The 20807-nt window shown below is 51.6% G+C and overlaps 1 protein-coding gene across 2 annotated transcripts in view; it reads right to left on the bottom strand.

Moving 5' to 3' along the window:
* The window catches only part of SLCO2B1 (solute carrier organic anion transporter family member 2B1), a 56082-nt gene that overhangs the window by 3522 nt on the left and 31753 nt on the right, over nucleotides 1-20807 (bottom strand). For both annotated transcript variants that reach the window (XM_012469656.2, XM_012469657.3), the window contains exons 8-11: nucleotides 14510-14612; nucleotides 9207-9564; nucleotides 6126-6291; nucleotides 2493-2656 (exon numbers count right to left, since the gene is read on the bottom strand). In XM_012469656.2, the coding sequence (XP_012325079.2) occupies nucleotides 2493-2656; nucleotides 6126-6291; nucleotides 9207-9564; nucleotides 14510-14612 (791 nt within the window). The remainder of the gene's footprint in view (nucleotides 1-2492; nucleotides 2657-6125; nucleotides 6292-9206; nucleotides 9565-14509; nucleotides 14613-20807) is intronic.

Here is a 20807-nt window from a genome sequence, read left to right as displayed (position 1 = left end):
ATGGGCAACATGAGGTTAGAAGGGTTCCACCCCCAAGGGCCATGCATCAACGTTGAAGGGATATCATCATGCCCTTCTCTCTCACCACCCAGTGCCAGCCTCCTTCCCATCTGAAGATCTAGCCTGGGGGGCTCAGGGCCGTATTCCGTCCCTTTTCAACATGTGGAGCCTGGTCCCGTGTGCAACACAACACACCCACTAACCATCAGGGTCCTGTGCTGACCTCCATATGTTTCTGGTCACAGGCATCACTCCTCTTCCTCCACTCACTGGTCCCATCAAATTCTCCCCTTCCTCCTACAGTTGGCAAGACCTGGAGCTTGGACAGCCAGACACTTCCCCAGCATCCCTAACCACTCTAATGCCACAGCCTGCAATCCTCTGGCTCCTATCAGATAACACCCGTGGCCGGCATTTATGGAGTGCTTACTACAGGCTCAGTAATTCTGCCCTGCAACCCCACATCACTCCTATGAGCTAGGTATACATTAGCCCCATTTTACAGATAAGGAGACTGACACTTAGACAGATTAATAACTTGGCCAAGATCCCATGGCTGAAGGGGGTCAGGGCCAGTATCCATGCAGCCCAGAGCCTGTGTTCTCAACTCCTTTTAGCCAGACTGCCTGTTGGGCATATGATTCCTCTACTTCCCTCCCAGGCCAGCTCGTGTTATAGATCTACACGTCTTCTGGTATTTGCGAGGAGCTCCATTTCCCTTCTAATTTCCTAGAAAGTAGATAGTGAATAAAATAATCCCAGGAGAAGGAAAATGGAAATTATCTTGCTCTGAGGTCCCTGTGATATTGTGAGATATGTATTTGGTCTCTGGCGTACACTCCTAAAATTCCTGGACTCTTCAAAGCAGGAAGTGTCTTTTTGTCTGCTAATGTGTCGACTGATGGTGGGCAGCCCCTAGGTAGCTTCAGGTTGGGGCTTGGTCACCAGAGGGACCAAGGCAGGATTAGAGGGTTGGGACTTTCAGCCCCAACCTCCAGGAAAGGGGGAGGGGCTGAAGGTTAAGGTGATGCCAAAGTCCAGTGATTTCATCAATCATGCCTATATAATGAAGCTTTGGAGAGCTTCCAGATAGCTGAACACATGGAGGTTCCTGCAGGGTGCAGCCAGGGAGGGCATGAAAGCTCCTCCCCCATACCTCGCCCTGTGCATCACTTCATCTGTATCATTTGTATTATCTTTTATATAAACTGATAAACATTAAGTAGATGTTTTCCCGAGCTCTGTGAGCCACTCTAGCAAATAAAGCAAACTCAAAGATGGGGCTGTGGAAATCCCAGTGTCGGCTGGTGGGTCAGAAGCACTGGAAAACAACCTGGGGCTTGTGGTTGGCATGGGGAGAGGAAGGACAGTCTTGTGGGACTGAGCGCTCAGCCTGTGGGATCTAACGCTGTCTCCAGGTAGGTCGTGTCAGAGTAGAATTGGAGGACACTGGCTGGGGTCCCCTGCACAATTGATCACATGCTTGGTGTGTGGGAAAATACCCTCACACTTCTGGTCACAGAAGTCTTCTGTGTTGATTATTGAGTGTCAGAAATAGAAAAACTGTTTTACCTAGCCAGGCATGGTGGCTCACGCCTGTAATCCCAGTACTTTGGGAGACTGAGGTGGGTGGATTACTGAGGTCAGGAGTTCGAGACCAGCCTGGCCAACATGGTGAAACCCCATCTCTATTAAAAATACAATTAACTGGGCATGATAGTGGGTACCTGTGATCCCAGCTATTAGAGAGGCTGAGGCAGGAGAAACGCTTGAACCCAGAAGGAGGAGGTTGCAGTAGGCCAAGATTATGCCATTGCGCTCCAGCCTGGGTGACAGAACAAAACTCCATTTCAAAAAATGAAAGAAAAACTGTTTTTTCTTACTCAATCCTCTTATCCCAGCCCCCACCTTAGGAGACCCTGACTTTGAACTCAGGTGACAATTTTTCAGGGCCAGCGGGCACCCTTAGGACGAGGGCCACAAAGATCTTGGCCCAAAAGGCAGTGCTCAGCATGGGCTGTGTCCACAGCAGGCACTTAATAAGCACTTGTAGCCTTGAAGCAGCATTCAGAGTCATGCACCAGACTGGCATAGTTTGGTTTCCGAGACACACCTCCTGCAGCTCATCCATTGCAGGTATGATGCCCCCACCTCCAGAGGCCAGGACAGGGCCCTAGGTGTGTTCTCCTCTCCCCTGGGCAAGTAGGAGCCTGGGCTCTGGGCCAGGGAACCAGTACTATTCCACCCAACACTTGCTATGTGACAGAGGCTGGCTCCTGAACGTCTCTGAGCCTCAGTTTGCTTAGCTGCAAGATGGGGAGAAAACCTCGCCTCAGTGGGTTGCCGTGGGATGAACACAGTTAAGGCCATGTTGTCGGGGCCGGGACACCTAAGTGGCCTCCTTCCTTGAACTACCGCTTGGAATTCCTTGTCCTGCCTGTGGTTAAGGACCTCTTGATATCCACCTGCCCCTGCCCTGCCCCCGGCCTCACCTTAGGATGAGCAGGAAAGAGGGTGTGTGGGTCAAACAGGCCAGGGCCGAGCCCAGGCTGACCAGGAGCAGGAAGGGCACCACCAGGTGGCTGCAGGTTGAGTCGCAGGATCCCGCCAGCACAGGGTTGTCCCCCGCCACGCAGCTGCAGTTGGTGTAGAAAACCTGGAATGGGAAGACGGGGAAGAGACTTCAAGAGCCTCCAAGGGCAGGCAGCTGGCCAAGGGCTTGCAGCGGGGAAGGCTTGTGAGAGGCCCAAGCCCCACAGCCAGCTGGGGTAGAGCTGGCTGGAGCCCGAGATCCTGACTCGTTGGCTGAGCAGAGCCAGCTTGAGGAGCAGGCACCTCAAGGGCTATCTATGCACAAGTCGAGCTGAGCCTGGGCTGAGGCGATGGGCAGGGAGAGGAAAGCAGAAAATAGAGAAGAGGGAGGGACCCAGAAGAGCATCATTCTCCCACACTCTACACACCAACTGCAAGAAAACATCCCCAGGCTGGCCATGCCCCTGGGCTGGCCCCCTGGAGTGTTTGATCCCAGCCTGCACTATCTCCCTAGGTAGCCAGGAAAACCTCCAGCCAAGGACTCTGAGAAGTGATCTGGACTGCCAGGGCCCACAAGCACCCGATAGAAGCCAGGCCAAGCCATGAAGCCTGAGCTTTTCTTTACTTTCCCATAGATCAGAGCTTCTAGAGTCATGCCTCAGCCATGCAGGGCTTCAGATGGGAGACAGGTGTGCAGGGATTGGTCGCATCAGCTCTGGAGGTGGCTGGCTGGCCTGGGCAGCTGGAGCCCTCTGGGCCTCTCACCTCCAGCCCTGGCAGCTGCAGACACTTCCTAGTGTGAAAAGGGTTGGGAAGCCCTGAGGTCGATGCTGGGGGCCTGGGGAGAGTTTTAAGCAAGAGAGAGATGAGACTGGATGGTACAAAGTCTGTCCTGGGGGCTGCACGGAGGAGGGACCAGATGGGTGAGGAAGGCCAAGGGGCCCATCACAGACAGTGGGCTTGTGGGTGGTTGGGTAAAAGGGTTTGGATTTGAAGTTACTTAGCAGGTGGAATCAGAGAAAGGCAGGAGAAAGACAGCACGTGAGCACTTAGGTTTGAGTGACCAGATGGTCTCCAATGGCCGGCAGAGCCAGTGTGCAGGATGAGGCTGTGCTGACCCTTGTGCATGACCCCTAAGTGCATATCATCTTACACCACAGGAAAAGTGGCCCTTGAACCTCCACCTACAGACTGGAGATACAGTGGAGGGACAAGAAATGGTAAATGCTAAGGCAAGCTTCCTGGAAGGGAGACATCCTGCCCCTGCTCCTTTTCCCAGAAGCAGAGGGTTGCTGGGATGAACACAAAGCCTGGAGTCTTCACTTGGGTTTTTCCTGACCCTTCAGTCACGTTCATCTAATTCTATGGCAGGAAGTTTTTCTTATGAATGACTTCAATCCCTTTGCTGCCTCAGAGCCTCATTCCGGAACCCAGAGCGTTCAGCCACACGCCTGTGCAGTCGTCCACCTGCCCCATCTTACCTCATTTGCTCCCGCACTCATAAGCTGTTACCAAGAAGCTGTGCTGGGCGCTGAGCCACCCATCCCTGAGCCAAGCTGCTCACAATCCGAGGAGGCACACATGTCAAGACACAATTCCAGGCCAGTGTGATGACAGATCCTGAGTGCTGGCCTGGTCTCAGCTACACCCTCCTCCAAATACTGCACTTAAATCCAAGCCTCCATGAAGCTCCAAAAAGGGGGCTGGCTGGGAGGCCAGGGCCTTGCTGTCTAGTCCCAGCCCTGGTATTGAGACTCTGGGCAATGCCTGGTCCTTTCCTGGACCTCCATTTCTCATCTGTACAATGGCATAATAGGAATGCGTATTACTGAGTGTTTAAAATTTCCTAGGCACTGTGCTGTGTGCTTTCATGAATAACGTCATGTGGCTCTTCTCTTACTATTTAATGAATTCATCCATGCAAAGCATTTATTCAGCACATTGCCTGCTCTGTAGTAGGCAATCAATAATATCACCCCTATTTTACAGACCAAGAAACTGAGGCACTGGTTAAATAATTTGCCTAAGGTAACAGTCAGTTAGAGGCAGAACAGAGGTTTGAACTGGGACCCATATCCACAGGAGTTCACTGCTCCACCTGCTAAGGTCTGAGGGCCTCTGGAAGGGCTCTCAGGCCCAGGTGGTGTCTGGCTGGCATCAACAGGTTCTTCTGCACCAGCTGGTGCAGCCCAGGTCTCTCCCTGGAGGAGCCTCGGGCTTAAATGCTGATGCCCAGCAGGAGAGTGAGAGGTGGGAAGACTCTGGAGAGAGGGAGATGTTGTCATAACAACCAGCCTGATGCTGCTGTCTCTCTCCCTGTCTCCCAGGTTGACTACAGCCTTGGAGGGCTGAGAAGGCAGACATTGTTCCCCTTTGTCATTTTGGGGGACTGAGGAAAAAGGGGAGGAGGAACCAGCTGGTCTTCGCCTTCCTAAGATTCAGAATGCACTGCTACTGATTACACTGCCCTCATTTCCCCACTGGGCCTCCTGGCTCTGAGTCATCAGCTCCCAGCACAGGGCCTGGCACATAGGAAGAGACGGGTGAAAGTTTGTTGACTGACTGACTGAATGCTCACTGGCCTTCTGTGTCCTATCCTGTACTCTGCTCACCTGCCCCACATTATGGCCTCAAGTGTGATTAAACACGGATCTGACCTTGTTACTCCCTTGCTGAAAACCCATTCATGGCTCCCCACTGCTCTCCAGAAAGTCCCCACTCTTGGCCTGGCATTCAAGGCCCCTCTTTGGGCCCTACCTTCCCTTCATGAATCCTTATGCTTCTGCTCTAACAGAAACACTGTGTGTGCATGCTTGCACTTGCACGTGTGTTCCTCCAGACCTCCGCTTATGCCATTCCCCCTGTCTGAAAGCTCTTCCCTCCCAAGCTCTAGTTTCCCCATTCATTCTTGAAGGTCTGGCAAAAACACTACTTCCATGAAGGCTTCTGGGACCCACCCTCACCCAGGTGGGGTGTGTCTTTCCATCTTTGTATGTAGTTGTAGGGACCAGTTGTTTGGCCTATCAGCACGTCTGGAATTCCTGGAGTTCTTCCTTTTGCATCTCCCCTGCACAGAGATCTGGAAGTCAGAATGGATCACCTCTGTGCCCTGGGCCCAGGCTGGCAATGAAAGCTTTATTTTTATTTTTTGAGATGGAGTTTCACTTTGTTGCCCAGGTTGGAGTGCTGTGGCACGATCTCGGCTCACTGCAACCTCCGTCTCCCAGATTCAAGTGATTCTCCTGCTTCAACCTCCTGATTAGCTGGGATTGCAGGCATGGACCACCATGCCTGGCTAATTTTTTTTATTTTTAATAGAGATGGGGTCTCACCATATTGGTCAGGCTGGTCTGGAACTCCTGACCTCAAGTCATTCACCTGCCTCGGCCTCCCAAAGTGCTGGGATTACAGATGTGGACCACCGCACCCAGCCAATGAAAGCTTATTGAGAGAATAATGTTCTACATCTGCCAACAGAGAGAGACAGAGAGAAGAGAGTGACAGCATGCCGAGGTGGAGCGTATGGCAGGCCCACAGAGACAGGGCAGACAGAGCCCTGAGGGGCAGAGGTTGCCACCAGAGGCCTGACTCACCTGGCTTTTGTCCAGAGCATCCTGGACCACCCGGCTTGAGCAGCCTGCGTGGCAGGGTGTGATGTATTCCACACGAGCGCTGGGGTCGCAGACAGGGTTAAAGCCGTCCGATTGGCAGGAGCAGGCCTCCATGCAGCCTGGAAACAGCTCCAGCCCAGGCTGGGCACTGGTGGGAGAGAAGGCCTGTAGGGTTGGCCTGGCTTCCCCTGCTTAGCCCACTAGCTGGGGCCTCCTCAGCCCTGTAGCCAAGAGCAATGGCCAGAGATTTTAGCTCCACACAGAGGCTTTCACCATCAGGGCTGCCCCATGATGGTACAATAGTGAGCTCCTTGCAATGAAGGTGTGTAAGCACAGAGACAGGCCCCCTAGATCCTACAAGTCTTTAAGCTTCTTCAAACATCTCTGCACCTCAGTGACCTTTCTTCAGGGTATACAAGATAAATTCCTCCCAGGATTTAGTGTCAGATGAAAAGTATCTTTCCCTCAATGAGCTTCCTTTCCCTGAAAATCAACGTTGCTTCCTTTCTCAGAAAATCAGAGCTGTAAGTGTGGGACCTGATCAGGAGACCTGACCACCTGTGCCCTGCCTCTCTGGGCCTCAGTTTCTCTGCCTATCATGGCCATCCTGCAGTCTCACTCCCACCACCCTTTTCACTGTGTTAGGGCACACTTTAGTCCCACCTGCCTCACTCCTGAGAGTCTGCTCCCAAATCCCCAGGGTGTCCCAGTTCCAGGTGGCCAGGGCAAGGTGAAGGTGGGCAGGGGCAGGAGGTCGGAGGGAGGCTGAGTCTGAAAGGGAGATCACCCTGGGAGGAGGGCAGGGAGGTGTCCCCTGGGACTGAGAGTGTCACCTGGCTTCACGCTAGAGGGGAGCACAGCAAACCTGCCAGGAAGACAGAGGCCCAGAGAGGCTGTGCCTCATTTAGGGTCACACAGGAGTCTGGTGGCCAGGTTACGGAGGAGACCAGAGGCAGAAGCTGGAGGTTTCTGTCTTGGGCGTGGGGCAGGTGTCGGGCAGAGGCTCAGACTGGATCTTAGTGAAATCTCAGTTCCATGGAAAAGAAGGTGAGCAAGAGCTAGAGATGGTCTCTAGCCAGGGTGTGGGGCGGGGAAGTGGGGCACGGGGCAAAGTGAGCTTCTCTCCCTCCCTGGGGTGAGGGGGTGCTCCATCTGAGTGGGAAGGAGAATCATCAGCCACAGAACCTTTCCTCTTCCTCCTCTGCCAGACAGTGCTCGTGTGTGTCTGACAACATCTTGGCACATCTCCCTTGGGGTGGGGGTGGGAGTGGGAAGGCTGGCACTGTCTGAGCTGAGGGCCCATCGGGAGGCAGCACCGGGGATTCTGCCAAGGGAGAGGCACTTCCCAGAACCTTCTGCCAGCAGCTAGAAGGCTGAGCAGGTGAGAGCTAGGGGACCCTTCCTCCACCCCTCGCTCTCGTTGACCACCTGGAGCTGATTGCTTCTGTGGAAAGAGTCCTGGACCCAGGCTCTACTCTGTTCCAGCTGTGGGGGTGACTTCACCCCTCTAAGCCTCACTGTACTCATCTGTGAAATGGGGCTAATAACAGGGCCCATTACAGAGATCCCGTGGAGCTTTGAGACGCCATATGGGAAGACGCTCAGCGTGTGGGAGACCTTCGCTTCTTGCAGCTGTTGGTACCTGTGGTTGTGCAGGGATATGGAGAGTTCTTCCTGCCTAGCTCAGCTGGTCCCAAATGGCCTCCTCAGTGAATCAGAACCCAGAGCTTAGTGAATAAACTGCGAGAGTTTCAATGAGAACACAGGTGACATGAGATGTCAAAGCTAAGGTGTAAAAGGGAGAAGAAAAGAGAGATGGGCCTATGGGATGAGTTGACTTTTTCTCCCACATACTGTTTAAAAAATTGTGGTAAAATATCCATTTACGTTTTACTCTCAAAATCATTTGATTGAGGACCTGGCTCCCTCCTCACATCAGGGGCTTCCTGAGGACGTGGCTAAAGCCCCCACTGCCATGCCTAGAACAGGGCTCTGCACACAGGAGGCCCCAGTCTAGAAAGTGGAGTTGCCTCCCTATTTGGGAAAAGAGAGGCAGAGAATGAAACGGGGAGGAGGAGGGAGGGGAGACAGGGGAGAGGCCAGCGAAGGTGGGACCTGGGACAGACAGGGAGGGGCTGGGTGCTCCCTGGCCCTGAGCTGAACCCCTGACAGCCATGCAGGAGGAACCAACCCCTCCCACCCCGTGAGGAAAGCCAGCGCCTGGGTGGAGGCAGAAGATGCCAAGAAGGAGAGGTGGAGACAGAGAAAGTTGGGAAATTCTAGCGGAGTTTTGGGCCAACCTAAGCCTGGAGCAGTTTCCAGGAAAAATGAAATCATTCTGGAGAAGAGGCAGGAATGTAACTTCCAATCTCCTCTCCAAGAAGGCTCCCAAGGGTAAAGGGGTGAGGAAGAATGAGAGGTAGGCGTCAAGAGCCCTCCCCCGGAAGGCGGAGGCAGGTGCTGCCTCGCAGATGTGGAAAAAGAACTCTGCAATTTTAGAGCCATGGAGAAACAGAATTTCAGCTCCCAAGCTCTAAAACACAGAATGTCAGAGGTCTGCAGCCCAATCTTTTCCCTGCCTGAGTCCCTAATGCAGCCTCCCGGATAGGAGTCATCCAGCCCCTTGCTCACCCTCTCACCCCTTCTCGTCCTGGGATGGAGAGCATGCTTCCTCCTGGGCAGGCCATTCCTCCGGCTGAGCTGGTCCTGCCTCCTGTAATGAGGCCTCTGCCCCACCTCTGCTGCACCCACAGGGCTTGGTCACTCTGGAGATGCCTTCCCATGGGGACTCTGCCCTGTCTCAGCCTCCACGCCTCCCCAGGCTTGAAAGTTTCTGCCCCTAAAGTCCCATGAATGCCCCTTCCAGTGGTGCCTGACACCTTCCCTAGAGCCTTCTGGAGCACCCCACTGTTTGACTGGAATCTCTAAAAGGCTGTTAAGTAGAGGTGGGGGGGCGAGATTGGAGGCGGGGAGCACCCCTCTGGCCTGGCCTCTGCCCAGGGCCCCCCTCCTCCCTGTCCCACCCTCCCAGGCTCGCCTTCACGTGTCCACACACACACTCACCTGGGCTGGTGGGTGATGCCTGCAATCTGGTGGCTGGGGCAGCCAATGAAGAAGAGCGGCAGGCTGAAGAAGAGACACAGCAGCATCCCCAGCAGGCAAAGGACACTGCAGCCCACGGGGCCCAGGTGGAGGCGCTTGACCAGGACACCACCCACCACAATGCCCACGATGATCGAAGGGAAGGAGAGGCAGCCAATGAGCAGGTTGGCGTAGGAGGCTGTGATAAAAAACTGGCGCTCCAGGAACTTAGGCAGGAAGGTGCCCATGCCCGCAGCCATAGATGACAAGCACACTTGGGACAGGACCACCAGCAGGAAAGTGGGGTGGCGTAGGGTCTGCAGCAGCACCTTGGGAAAGACTGGGGGGGTGAGTGCAGAGGAGGTCAGAGCAGGCAGGGCAGCCAGGCCGTCCAGCGGAGACTGCCCTCCTGCCCTGCTTGGTTCAAGCGGTTCCATTCCTTCCAACCCATCCCATTCCTCTTAATTCTATTGCAATCAATTTTATCCCACTTGACTCCATTCCATTTATTCTAGTCCTTTTTTTTCTTTTTTTTGAAACAGAATGTCACTCTGTTGTCCAGGCTGGAGTGCAGGTGCAATCTCAGTTCACTACAACCGCCGCCTCCTGGATTCAAGCAATTCTTGTGCCTCAACCTCCTGAGTAGCTGGGACTACAGGCATGCACCACCACGCCTGGCTAATTTTTGTTTTTTCAGTAGAGTTGGGTTTTAGTAGAGATGGGTGTTGCCATGTTGGCCAAGCTGATCTTGAATCCTAGGCCTCAAGTGATCTTCCCACCTCGGCCCCCCAAAGTGCTGGGATTACAGATGTGAGCCACGATGCCTGGCCCTTATTCTAGTTTATTTTTGAAATTCTGTTTCAATCTATTCCATTGAGTTAGACTGTATCTTATTCTATGTGTGTGTTTTTTTCCATTCAGTTCTATTTCATTCCGTATAGTTTGGGTCCATGCCATCCTATTTGATTCTATTTCATCCATTCCATCCCATGTCATTTCATTTTTGCTATTCTACATATTCATTCCTCTCCCCCGTCCAGCCCAGTTCCTTCCATCCTGTCCTGCTACAGCTTTTTCCAAGCCACCCAGGCCTTCATCCTCTCTTGCATCCCCAACGCAGGCCCCAATCCCCTGCCCTGATCTCCCCATCCCTAGCTTGTGTTTCTCCATAGCCCTCTACCCAATGTACTATACCTTTCACTCATCTAGCTGTTTTATTGTCACCCTACCAGAATGTAAGCCGCCTTTAAAAGATCAGGGGGTTGTGTTTGTTGTGTTCATTGCTGAATCTCCAGAGCCTGGGACATAGGAGGCACTTGAATTCGTGAATTCGTGGAATGAAGGAAGTAATGAAGGGACATATGGACTAATATGTGATTAAATTGCCAGTATGTCTGGGGCAGAATCAAAGACCTCCAGAGATTTGATACAAATCAAAGACCTCCCTCAAGCTTGGTGCTGGGAGGCTTCCTGGAGGTGGGACAGAGCTAGGGCCTAAAGAATGGGGAGATCTGGTGAGGTGAAGCGAGGAGGAAAAGGAATTGAGTAGGGGCACAGGAGGGGCAAATCCTTGGAGATAGGGAAAAAAGTGACTGTTCTGGCAATAATGACATCCCCAGTCTCCTGCTAGCTCCTAAAATGGTGCCTCATTCACGGGTTGCAAGCCTGCTAAATTGAAGGGCACGAAAGGGTGGGTAAGTCCTTTCCTCTCTGGGCTCTAGCAGCCAGGTGATGCCCATTGGTAGGGGCGGCCCAGGTGAAAGTGTCAAGGGCACTTTCTGTTCTGACACGTGAAATCCTCTTTCCACTAACACGTGTCTCTGCTGGTAGGCAAGACTGAAGTCAAATATAAGGTATGGAAGAAGAGGAGCAAACCACCTCCCAGACCAGGCTGGTGGGGCCAGGTCGGGGGTTCCTTCTGTTCCTGCAGCAGCAGGACCAGGGCGTCTGTCAGGGGAAGATTTCTGTCTGTCCTCAGAGCATGGCCAAACCAGCTGCTTCCCTAGCCCACTGGGCCAGGCTAAGATCTGTTTCCTTGGAAGCCAGAAAATAAAGACAAACAGTTCAGGCAGGGTGGGTGGGGGCTGTGGAATTCCCCCTCTTTTATATGCCAGGCCTGCCTCCTGGTCCCTGGTTCCTTGCTGCATACTATGCATTCAACCAACCTGAGTGAGGAGGTGCAAGGCTCACCCTGACCCCAGGTAGCTCCTTAGCCTTCTTGCCGTGAGCTGCTCTGGGCAGGGCATCTGAGGCCCAGTATTGAGCCATGAATTTCAATCTGGCATGGCCCAGGTTGTACAGGTGCCCTTACTGCATGGTAGAGTCCAGAGACGGGCAGGGACTCACCCAAGTTCATCCAGAGAGGCCAATGTAAGGCCAGGAGTTTCCTGGGGTCTCCAGACTCCTAGAACAAGGTCCATCCTCCCCCATTCCTGTGCCTCTTTGGCTGCCTGACTCCAGAGGGCCCCATCTCACGGATTGCTTCCAGCCCATTCTCCTGCACTGACCACTGCAGTGTGTTTTATACCCATCCCCCATCTCTCCCCAGCATCCGCAGCCTGGCTCCGGAATAGATGGAAAATTCCTGGAGGGCAGAGACTATGCCTTTCACTTAGATAGGGTTAGCTGCAGGGGAATTCCAGGGCCCATCTCCAGCTCTGAGGCAGATGTTTCCCAGGAGACAGGGATTCCCTTAGCACAGCACAGTGTCTCCCCCAGCAGACAAGCCAGGGCCCCCCTCAGGTCAGTGACTCTGTCTTCCTCATCAGCCAGGAGCCTCGCCCAGCTAGAGGTCAGGCATCCTCTCTCAAATAGGACAGGTTCTCCCTCAGTCTAGGGACTATGCTTCTTCCAGTTAGTTAGGGGCTTCCCTTAACTCAAGGGCAATGTCTCCCCCATTAGACAGGAACCTCCTCTAGTTCAAGGACTACGTCTCCATCATCAGACAGGGGCCTTCTCCATCAGGTCTCTTCCATCAGACAAGGCAGGGTCTCGCTCCATTCAGGGACTATGTATCCTCCATCAGAGAGACTATATCTCTCCCATTTGATAGGGGCCTCCCCCAGCTCAGAGACTATGTCTCCCCCATCTGACAGGGGCCTTTCCTAGCTCAGGGATTATCTTTCCCCAAGAGTGTAGGGCTCCTCCATCTGAAGGACCATGCCTCCTCCTCCCTTGGCCTTCCCCATGTCCCAGGTGGTCAAGACCAGGCCCTAGAGTCAGACTGGCCCCTGGAGCTCAGCAGAAGCCAGCTTGGCTCACTGGCCACAGGGTCTCCCAGATCATGTAGAAGCTGAAACCACCAGAGACAATCTGGCCTAGAACACTCACTCTAGGTTCCAATTTCAGCAACTGGCCCCAGCTTCCCTCCTGGCAGAAGCCAAAACAATGATTAATAAGCAATTCAGCAGCTCAGTGCACTGGGGCCTAATAGCATCTGGGAGTGGCCTGAAGCTAAGGAGTCCCAGCCCTTGCCTCTGGGCCCAGCCCCGTGCAAAGAAAACTGGGGGCTAGATTACTGATATCCCAATACCAAGTCTTTTTTTTTTTAATTTCAGAAAGGGTTTCTCTCAGTCACCCAGACTGGAGCACAGTGGTGAGATCAGACCTCATTGTAGCCTCAAACTCCCAGGCTCAAGCAATCCTCCCACCTCAGCCTCCCTAGTAGCTGGGACCACAGGCGTGCACCACCAACCCTGCTAATTCTTTAATTTTTTTTTTTTTTTGAAGAGGCAGGGTCTCCCTATGTTGTCCAGGTTGGTCTCAAACTCCTGGGCTCAAGAGGTCCTCCTGCCTTGGTCTCCCACAGTGTTGGGATTACAGGTGTGAGCCACCATGTCCTGCCCCAACATCAAATCTTAGGAAGCTCTTCCCAAGAACAGCTTAATTCCTTCCTGTTGCAGAAATCCTCAGTAAGGAATGAAGCAACCCCTATGGGTATTACTCTCCTAAACCACAGGCACCTCAATTTACTATCCTAAATCGTGGTCAGAATAACAGTAGACCAAGAGCAATAACTGAAATAATTGTACCTTATATATGAGTACAGTTTTTTTTTAATAGCATAAAGAGGCTTTCCATTCTTCATCTCATTTGATTCTCATAATAGCCCTTGAGAGAGGCAGAGCAAGGATTATTGACCCAATCTTCCAGATGAGGAAACTCAATTTAGAAAAGGAAACTAACTTCTTTAAGATTGTACACTGGTCACTGTTAGGGGCAGGACTCAAATCCAAGTCCTCTGACATGCCCTCCAGGGCTCTGTAAGAGCTGAGCACACGGCTGGCACTCAATCAATACTTATGGGATCATAATCTTGAGAAAGAATGGCCTGGTCATGTGTACTCTGGTTACTGAAAGACTGAGTTCATAGTCTCAGGATCATAGCCTCACAGACCTTAGATCACTGAGTCTACTCCTCACTGTGCAGATGGGGAAACTGAGGCTCAGAAAAGAGTAGGATCAAGGACAAAAGCCCAAGTTCTGGATTTTAGCCCAGAGCTCTCTCCGCCCATGCCACACTGCCTGGGGATTTGACAGTTTCCTGTTGGTCTCCCATTTGCAGGCTCAGTGGCAGGTGGGAGGAGAGAAAGGGTCATAGATGAGCCAGCACGGGCCTGACCTTCAGGAGCACAGGCTCAGATCTGAACTGATCTAGAACCCGTGAGGGTTCTGAGAGCCAAAGAGGGAGAGAAACAGCCTTGCTGGGTGGGAGACCTGGACATGTGGAGAAAGTAGTGGCTTTTGAGCTGGTCCTAGAGGGATAGGGGAGGTTTTTGTTGTTGTTGTTTGTTTTGTTTTGTTTTGTTTGAGACAGTCTCACTCTGCTGCCAGGCTGGAGTGCAGTGGCGCCACCTCGGCTCACTGCAACCTCTGTCTCCCGGGTTCACGTGATTCTTCTGCCTCAGCCTCCCAAGTAGCTGGGCCTACAGGCGCCCACCACCAAGCCTGGCTAATTTTTGTATTTTTAGTAGAGATGGGATTTAATTATGTTGGCCAGTCTGGTCTCAAACTCCTGACCTCAAATGATCTGGCCTCCCAAAGTGCTGGGATTACAGGCATGAGTCGCCACACCTGGCCCATAGGGAAGGTTTTGACAGCAATAAAAAATGATGGTCCAGGCAGAGAGAATCACATGTGCAAAGACTCACATGGAGTAGATGGTGCTCATGAGGGGTCTGCAGTTGGAGAAGATGAATCAAAAAAGACAGGAAGGACTGGATCCTGTATAGCCTCGAAGGCCGCTCTGGCCCTGGCTCCCTGTATCCTGGTCTGAGCTGACTTACCTTTGATGAACTGGATCACAGTCAGGTTTCGTGCAATCTGAACTGGGCCATCCTGCTTCTTCGTGGACTCCCCAGGCCTCTGCTCAGTGGGAGAGTCCTTGCCCTAAAGGAGACACAAAACCAAGGACAGTCCATTGGAGGCCAGTGACTCCACTCAGAGATGGCTGTGGGCTGGGGAGGAGAGGTCTTGGAAAGGAGAGGATGACAGCCCTGTCATCTCATCAGAAGCAACTGAGGCCTACAGTGTTCCACTTGTTCTTGGCCCTATAGGTACCCCACAAATGGTTTTGAAAGAATGAATAAAATTCTTGTGGTTAAACTTTGTCATCACTATTACCAGCGTCCACATGGATTAGCTGTCATGACCATAATTAACATCATAATAATCACCAATATTTTCATGAAAATCACCACCATAATCGTCATCATTTCTACCCCATCACCTTAAATATCACCCTCACTCACATGACCCATATCACTGAGATTAAATGACAAATTTAGTCATGACATTACCATCACGATATGAGGATTGTTATTATTGCCTCTGTCATGATCACGACCAGCAGTAAAATCATCATTATCACTGTCACTCGAACCTTCAGAATCACCACCACCATGATGACAATCAGAATCACCAATATCATTATCACTGCCTCTAACATCATCACCACTACCGCTGTCTTCACCAGGATCAATATCACCAACCTCATCTTCATTATCATCACCACCAACGTTACTCAAAACACCAACACACCAGTCCAATCAGTCTTCACTCCCACTGTCACTGCTCCTCTTGGATGAATCAGGCCACACCCAGAGGACAGGATCAGCTTTGGGTCCAAGCTGTGAAGATGCCCATGGACGCTGTAAGGCCGGTGCCTCCTTGGGAGCCGAATGGACATGCCCTTCTCTCTCTGTGCCTAAAAACTACATCATCATACTGAGCACATTGCTCAGCATTTGCCCTCTCCACGCAGGCTCCCCTTGCCCATGTCCGCATTCCAATCTCAGCCCTGCACCTGCCATAAATTTTGAAAAGGCCTGCCAAGAGCCTGCCCTATGGTAGCTCCCCTGTACATCCTCGGCCAGCCCCTCGTCCGTGCTCACTCCCTTCATACCCAATGGAAATGCCCCCGCTTTGTTCACCTCGCCCGTCCCCAGTCTTTTAACACCCAATAGAACTACCTTGTCTTTGTTTCCCCCATAGTCAATCAGCCACTTCTACTCCCTATAAAACCCCACGCCCCAAGAAGAGAAGCGCGACTTCTCTGGCCCCTCCCGGACCATAGAACCTCGCCCGGGAGCCGAATAAATTGGCTTTTAATTTCCTCACTCCGGTCTCTGTTTCCTCATTAAACTCGGAGAAAAGTCTAACAGACGCCCTGGAGTGTATCCCTCCACCTGGGTGGGGACAGCCTATGTACAACTCTTGAAAAAGGGAGGAAGAGAATATCGTGCGTGTTGGGGGAGGGGGCACAATCACTGTCTTCTGATTGTCAGAAAGAAGAAAGGAAGCAGTGATAAATAACGGTAATGCCTACTAAGGACTTACTATATGCTGGGCACTCTTCTAATGACTAATGTATAACTTGCTGAAACCTCACAACCTCCTGAAGTAGATATGTCTATACCAACAACTTGGAGAAGGAAATGAATCAAAAATAATTTTTAAAAAATGAAGTACACACCATAATAATCCCTTTCTGTCAGATGATAAAATGGAGACACAGGGAGAAAATAACTTGTTTCAAGCCACACAGTGGTGCAGCTGGGATTTGAACCCAGACAGCTTGGCTCCAGAGACTGAGCACTTCACTGGTACACCCTGAAGGAAGCGGGCAACCAAGGCCAAGTGTCCAGAGTGTTCTACCTACATTTCTCTAACGTGAAACTCTGTGAGGCAGGTACTATTACTGCGCACATTTTTCAGATGAGGAAACTAAATCTTGGAGAAGTTGCTATGGGCACGGGGTCATTTGAATACAAGTGAGCAAGTGGAGTCTAATTTAGTTACATTTTTCTATGTAGGCTGAGGCTAGAATTAGAAGGAAAAAATTCCCTGAAAGAAGACTTATGCCCAGGCTGGGTGCGATGGTTCATGGCTATAGTCCCAGCACTTTGGGAGCCTGAGGTGGGTGGATCATTTGAGCCCAGGACTTCAAGACCAACCTGGGCAACATGGAGAAACCTCATCTCTACTAAAAATTGAAAAAGAAAAAAGCTGGGCATGGTGGCTCACGCCTGTAATCCCAGGACTTTGGGAGGCTGAGGTGGGTGGATCATCTGAGGTCGGGAGTTTGAGACCAGCCTGACCGACATGGAGAAACTCTGTCTGTACTAAAAATAAAAAAAATTGCTGGGCGTGGTGGTGCATGCCTGTAATCCCAGCTAGTCAGGAGGCTGAGGCAGAGAATTGCTTGAACCCAGGAGGCGGAGGTTGCGGTGAGCCGAGATCGTGCCATTGCACTCCAGCCTGGGCAAAAAAGAGCAAAACTCCGTCTCAAAAAAAAAAAAAAAAATCGACCAGGCACCGTGGCTCATGCCTGTAATCCCAGCGCTTTGGGAGACTGAAGCGGGCAAATCACCTGAGGTCAGGAGTTTTAGACCAGCCTGGCCAACATGATGAAACCCTGTATCTTACTAAAAATACAAAAATTAGCCAGACATGGTGGCAGGCACCTGTAATCCCAGCTACTCGGGAGGCTGAGGCAAGAGAATTGCTTGAACTCAAGAGGCAGAGGAGTGAGCCGAGATTTTTGTCACTGCACTCCAGCCTGGGCAACAGAGCAAGACTCCCTCTAAAAAAAAAATTATCCTGGCATGGTGGCACATGCCTGTAATCCTAGCTCCTAGCGGGGCTGAGGCAGGAGGATGGCTTGAACCTGGGTGGCAGAGGTTGCAGTGAGCCAAGATCATGCCGCTGCACTCCAGCCTAGGCAACAGAGTGAGATTCTGTCTTTAAAAAAAAAAAAATCAGCCAGGCATGGGGGCACACGCCTGTAGTCCCAGCTACTCAGGAGGCTGAGGAAGGAGGATCACTTGAGCCAGGGAGATGGAGATTGTGTCAGAGGCATTAGAATCAGAGCGACTCCATCTTGATCGAGGGCTAAGAAAATGAGGCTGGGACTTGCTGGGCTGCATTCCCAGAAAGTGAGGCATTCCTAGTCTCTGGATGTTTATGTTAAAGGAACAGATTGATAATGTTTACTAACCAGACCCAGGCTTAGCAGTGTCCTGATATCCCAATGTCTTGAGAAGAGAAGCATTCCTAAATTTGCTTTAAAGGTAATAATATTGTTAGATATAGTGAACTCCAAGTTTCTCTTCAAAGAATCAGTATGTCAGTATGTTCAGCTCTCTTACTCTTTAATTCTCTGTTTTAAGGTTTAATATCCTTGTAGTTTCAGTAAACAACCTTTTCCACCATTTCTAATCAGTTCACATCTGTTTTCCCCAGTCCCCTACTCTGTCCTGACTCATCCCGTCTCCCGCTCCGGTCACCTGTCCTGGTCACCTGCTTTGACCTGAGTCACCTCTGGTCATTTGCTCTGACCTGTCCTGTAACTGTCCTTCCCGCCAAACTACCCACCCTGAATTTCCGGCTTGTATCCCTGCTCTCTTTAAAATAGCCAATCGGAATTAGCTTAGACTGTGTGGTCTAACCCTAGCCAACAGGGGAACAACACAGCCGTAAGGGCTAGCCCTCCCTTGTCCAGGTGTACGCTCACCGTTGTTCCATCTGTGAGCCGCACCCTTCTATAGAAGTAAATTGCCTTGCTGAGGTAATTTATATTCAAGTGCTACTTCTTTTGCGGCACTGAAAATTTACATATAACAATATCGGTTCTCACACAGTATAGTAATTAAGAAAATCTTTTATCACAAACCCTCGTGGCAGAGCACATCTCCCCATTGTTGGGTCTCCATATGCAAGCCTGGATCCTGAAAGTCTGAAGTCCTGCTTGCCTCGGCTGATGTCTCTTACCCTCTGCCTGCAGTCGCCATTGTCCCCGATCGCTTCCCCGGACAAGCCCCTCACCCAACCCTGCCATCTTAACTGTACTTATGATAATGTAAACACCTCTCGCCCAACCCTCCCATGGTAACTGAACTTGTGGTCATGTATACTCCTTGCCCCCTACCCCCCACCACTGTAACTGATCTTACTCTGCAACACCCCCGCCCCCCCAAAAAACTACCCAAAACTGCACCCAGGTGAATAAATAGCCATGTTGCTCATACAAAGCCTATTTGGAAGGTCTTCTCATTCAAAGCGTGCATTTTTCAACACCCATGATCTTTTTTTTATCCTATATATAAACGTGTATTGTACCTAGGGTGGAGGCATTCCTCCTCTTACTTTCGGAAACACCCGGCTCTGCCTATGGAATAGCCATTCTTTATTCCTTTACTTTCTTAATAAACTTGCTCTCACTTCACTATACAGACTCGCCCTGAATTCTTTTTCAGTGAAGGTCAAGAACCCTCTCTTGGGGTCCAAATCTGGACCCCTTTCTGGTAATAGTTGCAGTGAGCTGAGATCGTGCCACTGCACTCCAGCCTGAGTGATAGAGTGAGACCCTGTAACAGAAGACTTACACCCAGTGTGGACAACAGTTTGGAAGAGGCTGTCCTGGGAGGCAGCAAGCTCCCTGTAGCTAGGAGTGTGCAGGCCAAGTCCAGGGCCAGGATGCCATGGGCCATAGGGAAGGCCTATGGGGTTGAGTGCTCCTCTGGGCTCCCTGGTTCTGCCTCCCCTTCCCATGTTGACTGTGAGGTTCCTGCAGGACTTACCCTCTGGTTGGGGTCTGACACTTTCTCTTTCTTCTCCCATCTTGTTTGTCCCACGAGATCATCATGAGGCAAATACTGGATTTCCCCACATTTCAGAACTTTCATGTCAACCACCACTTTGGGGGGATCCTGTTCCATGCCTCCCCCACCTGGCTTCCTGAGGCTGGCTGGCTCAAGGCTGGCCTGTCCCAGCAGGACAATTCATTCAACTATTAATTCATGTGTTTGTTCCCTAGGGCTTTTGTCCCTTTCTTCGCTCTTCTTTCATTCCAGCAGGGAGCAGGCTCTGGGTTTCCTGTCCTCAGGGGAAAGCAGTAATGGGTTGCCAGATCTCCCTTCCTGTCGTTTGTTTCCAGAGCTTGAGTCTTGAGAAGACTCTGCTGAGTGTGGTGGTGGGTGCGAGGAGAGAGGGAGGCTCTGAGGACGAGGGGAAAAGAATACCATCTTCCCTAAAATAAAGCCTAGAAAAGAGGATGGGGCAGAGACAGCGCAGTCTGTGGGTTCCATGAGCAGGGAGGAGCCGTGTACCCTCTGAGATAGGGCTCACAGAAACAATTCACCCCCAAGGGGCCAAATGCAGGCTGACCTAGGGAGGCTGGGCTCCCACGTTCCCAGCCTCACCAAGACTCTGCTCCAAACTGCATGGGCCATGATGGCAAGTGGGCATCACCATGACCACAGTGGGCTGGTGCTGATGTCTGCTGGGGTGGGGGTGGGGGGCTCCCTGGTGCTTGGGCACTGTGTAAGACCACAGGACCTTTGCTTCACCTTGGTCAGAGAACTCTAAGAAAGGCTGCGACTGAATTTCCTGATGATCTGGCAGGATGGGCATTCAGAGTAGAAATGAAGTTGATTTTTAAAGAAAATAAAGAATGTCTATTTTATACATGCTTAGGTCTGAGGCCATCCTCATTCGACGCCTTTCTCCCCTGGTGGACCCGGAGCTCTGCAAGAGCAGGATTCGTGTTTATCTTGTTTTCTGTTGAAACCCTCATGCCTAGCAAGGGCCTGGAGCGAAATAGTGGTTATCTAGTAAATAGCTATTGAAAGAGGAGTGCAAGAGATGGTTCTAACCAGCAGTGGGTATAGCCAATGCCAGGTTTTTGGGGGAAAAAATGAAAGCAAGGGGAGATGCCATCAAGCCTTAAGGAAGCTCTTGAATGGCTAATGGTTCCAAGACAGGCAAAGCGTTCACAGAGCACACCAGGGCTAGCGGATCTGCGATTCCAGGACCTGCCAGGCCACTGGTATACAAGCCGGTAGCTACGCATACATGAGCCTGCTCCATCTTCACTGAGACCTGCCAGGAAGCCCTACACTCCTTCACACGTGAGCAAGCAAGTTCTGAAGGTAGGCAACTCGTTCAGCGTCACACAACTAGAGAGTGGCAGAACTCAGATCCAAGTTCAAGCTTGCCTGGGTAGAAAACTCATGCTTTGACTGGGCTCCTACCTGTAATCCCAGTGCTTTGGGAGGCCAAGGCAGGAGGATTGCTTGAGGCCAG

This window comes from Aotus nancymaae, unplaced genomic scaffold (genome assembly GCF_030222135.1).
Source record: "Aotus nancymaae isolate 86718 unplaced genomic scaffold, 86718_ANA_hifiasm-v0.15.2.pri h1tg000059l, whole genome shotgun sequence".
Lineage (NCBI taxonomy): Eukaryota > Metazoa > Chordata > Mammalia > Primates > Aotidae > Aotus > Aotus nancymaae.
Note: the sequence above shows the minus strand (reverse complement) of the source record. Positions and strands in the feature narration are given on the sequence as shown.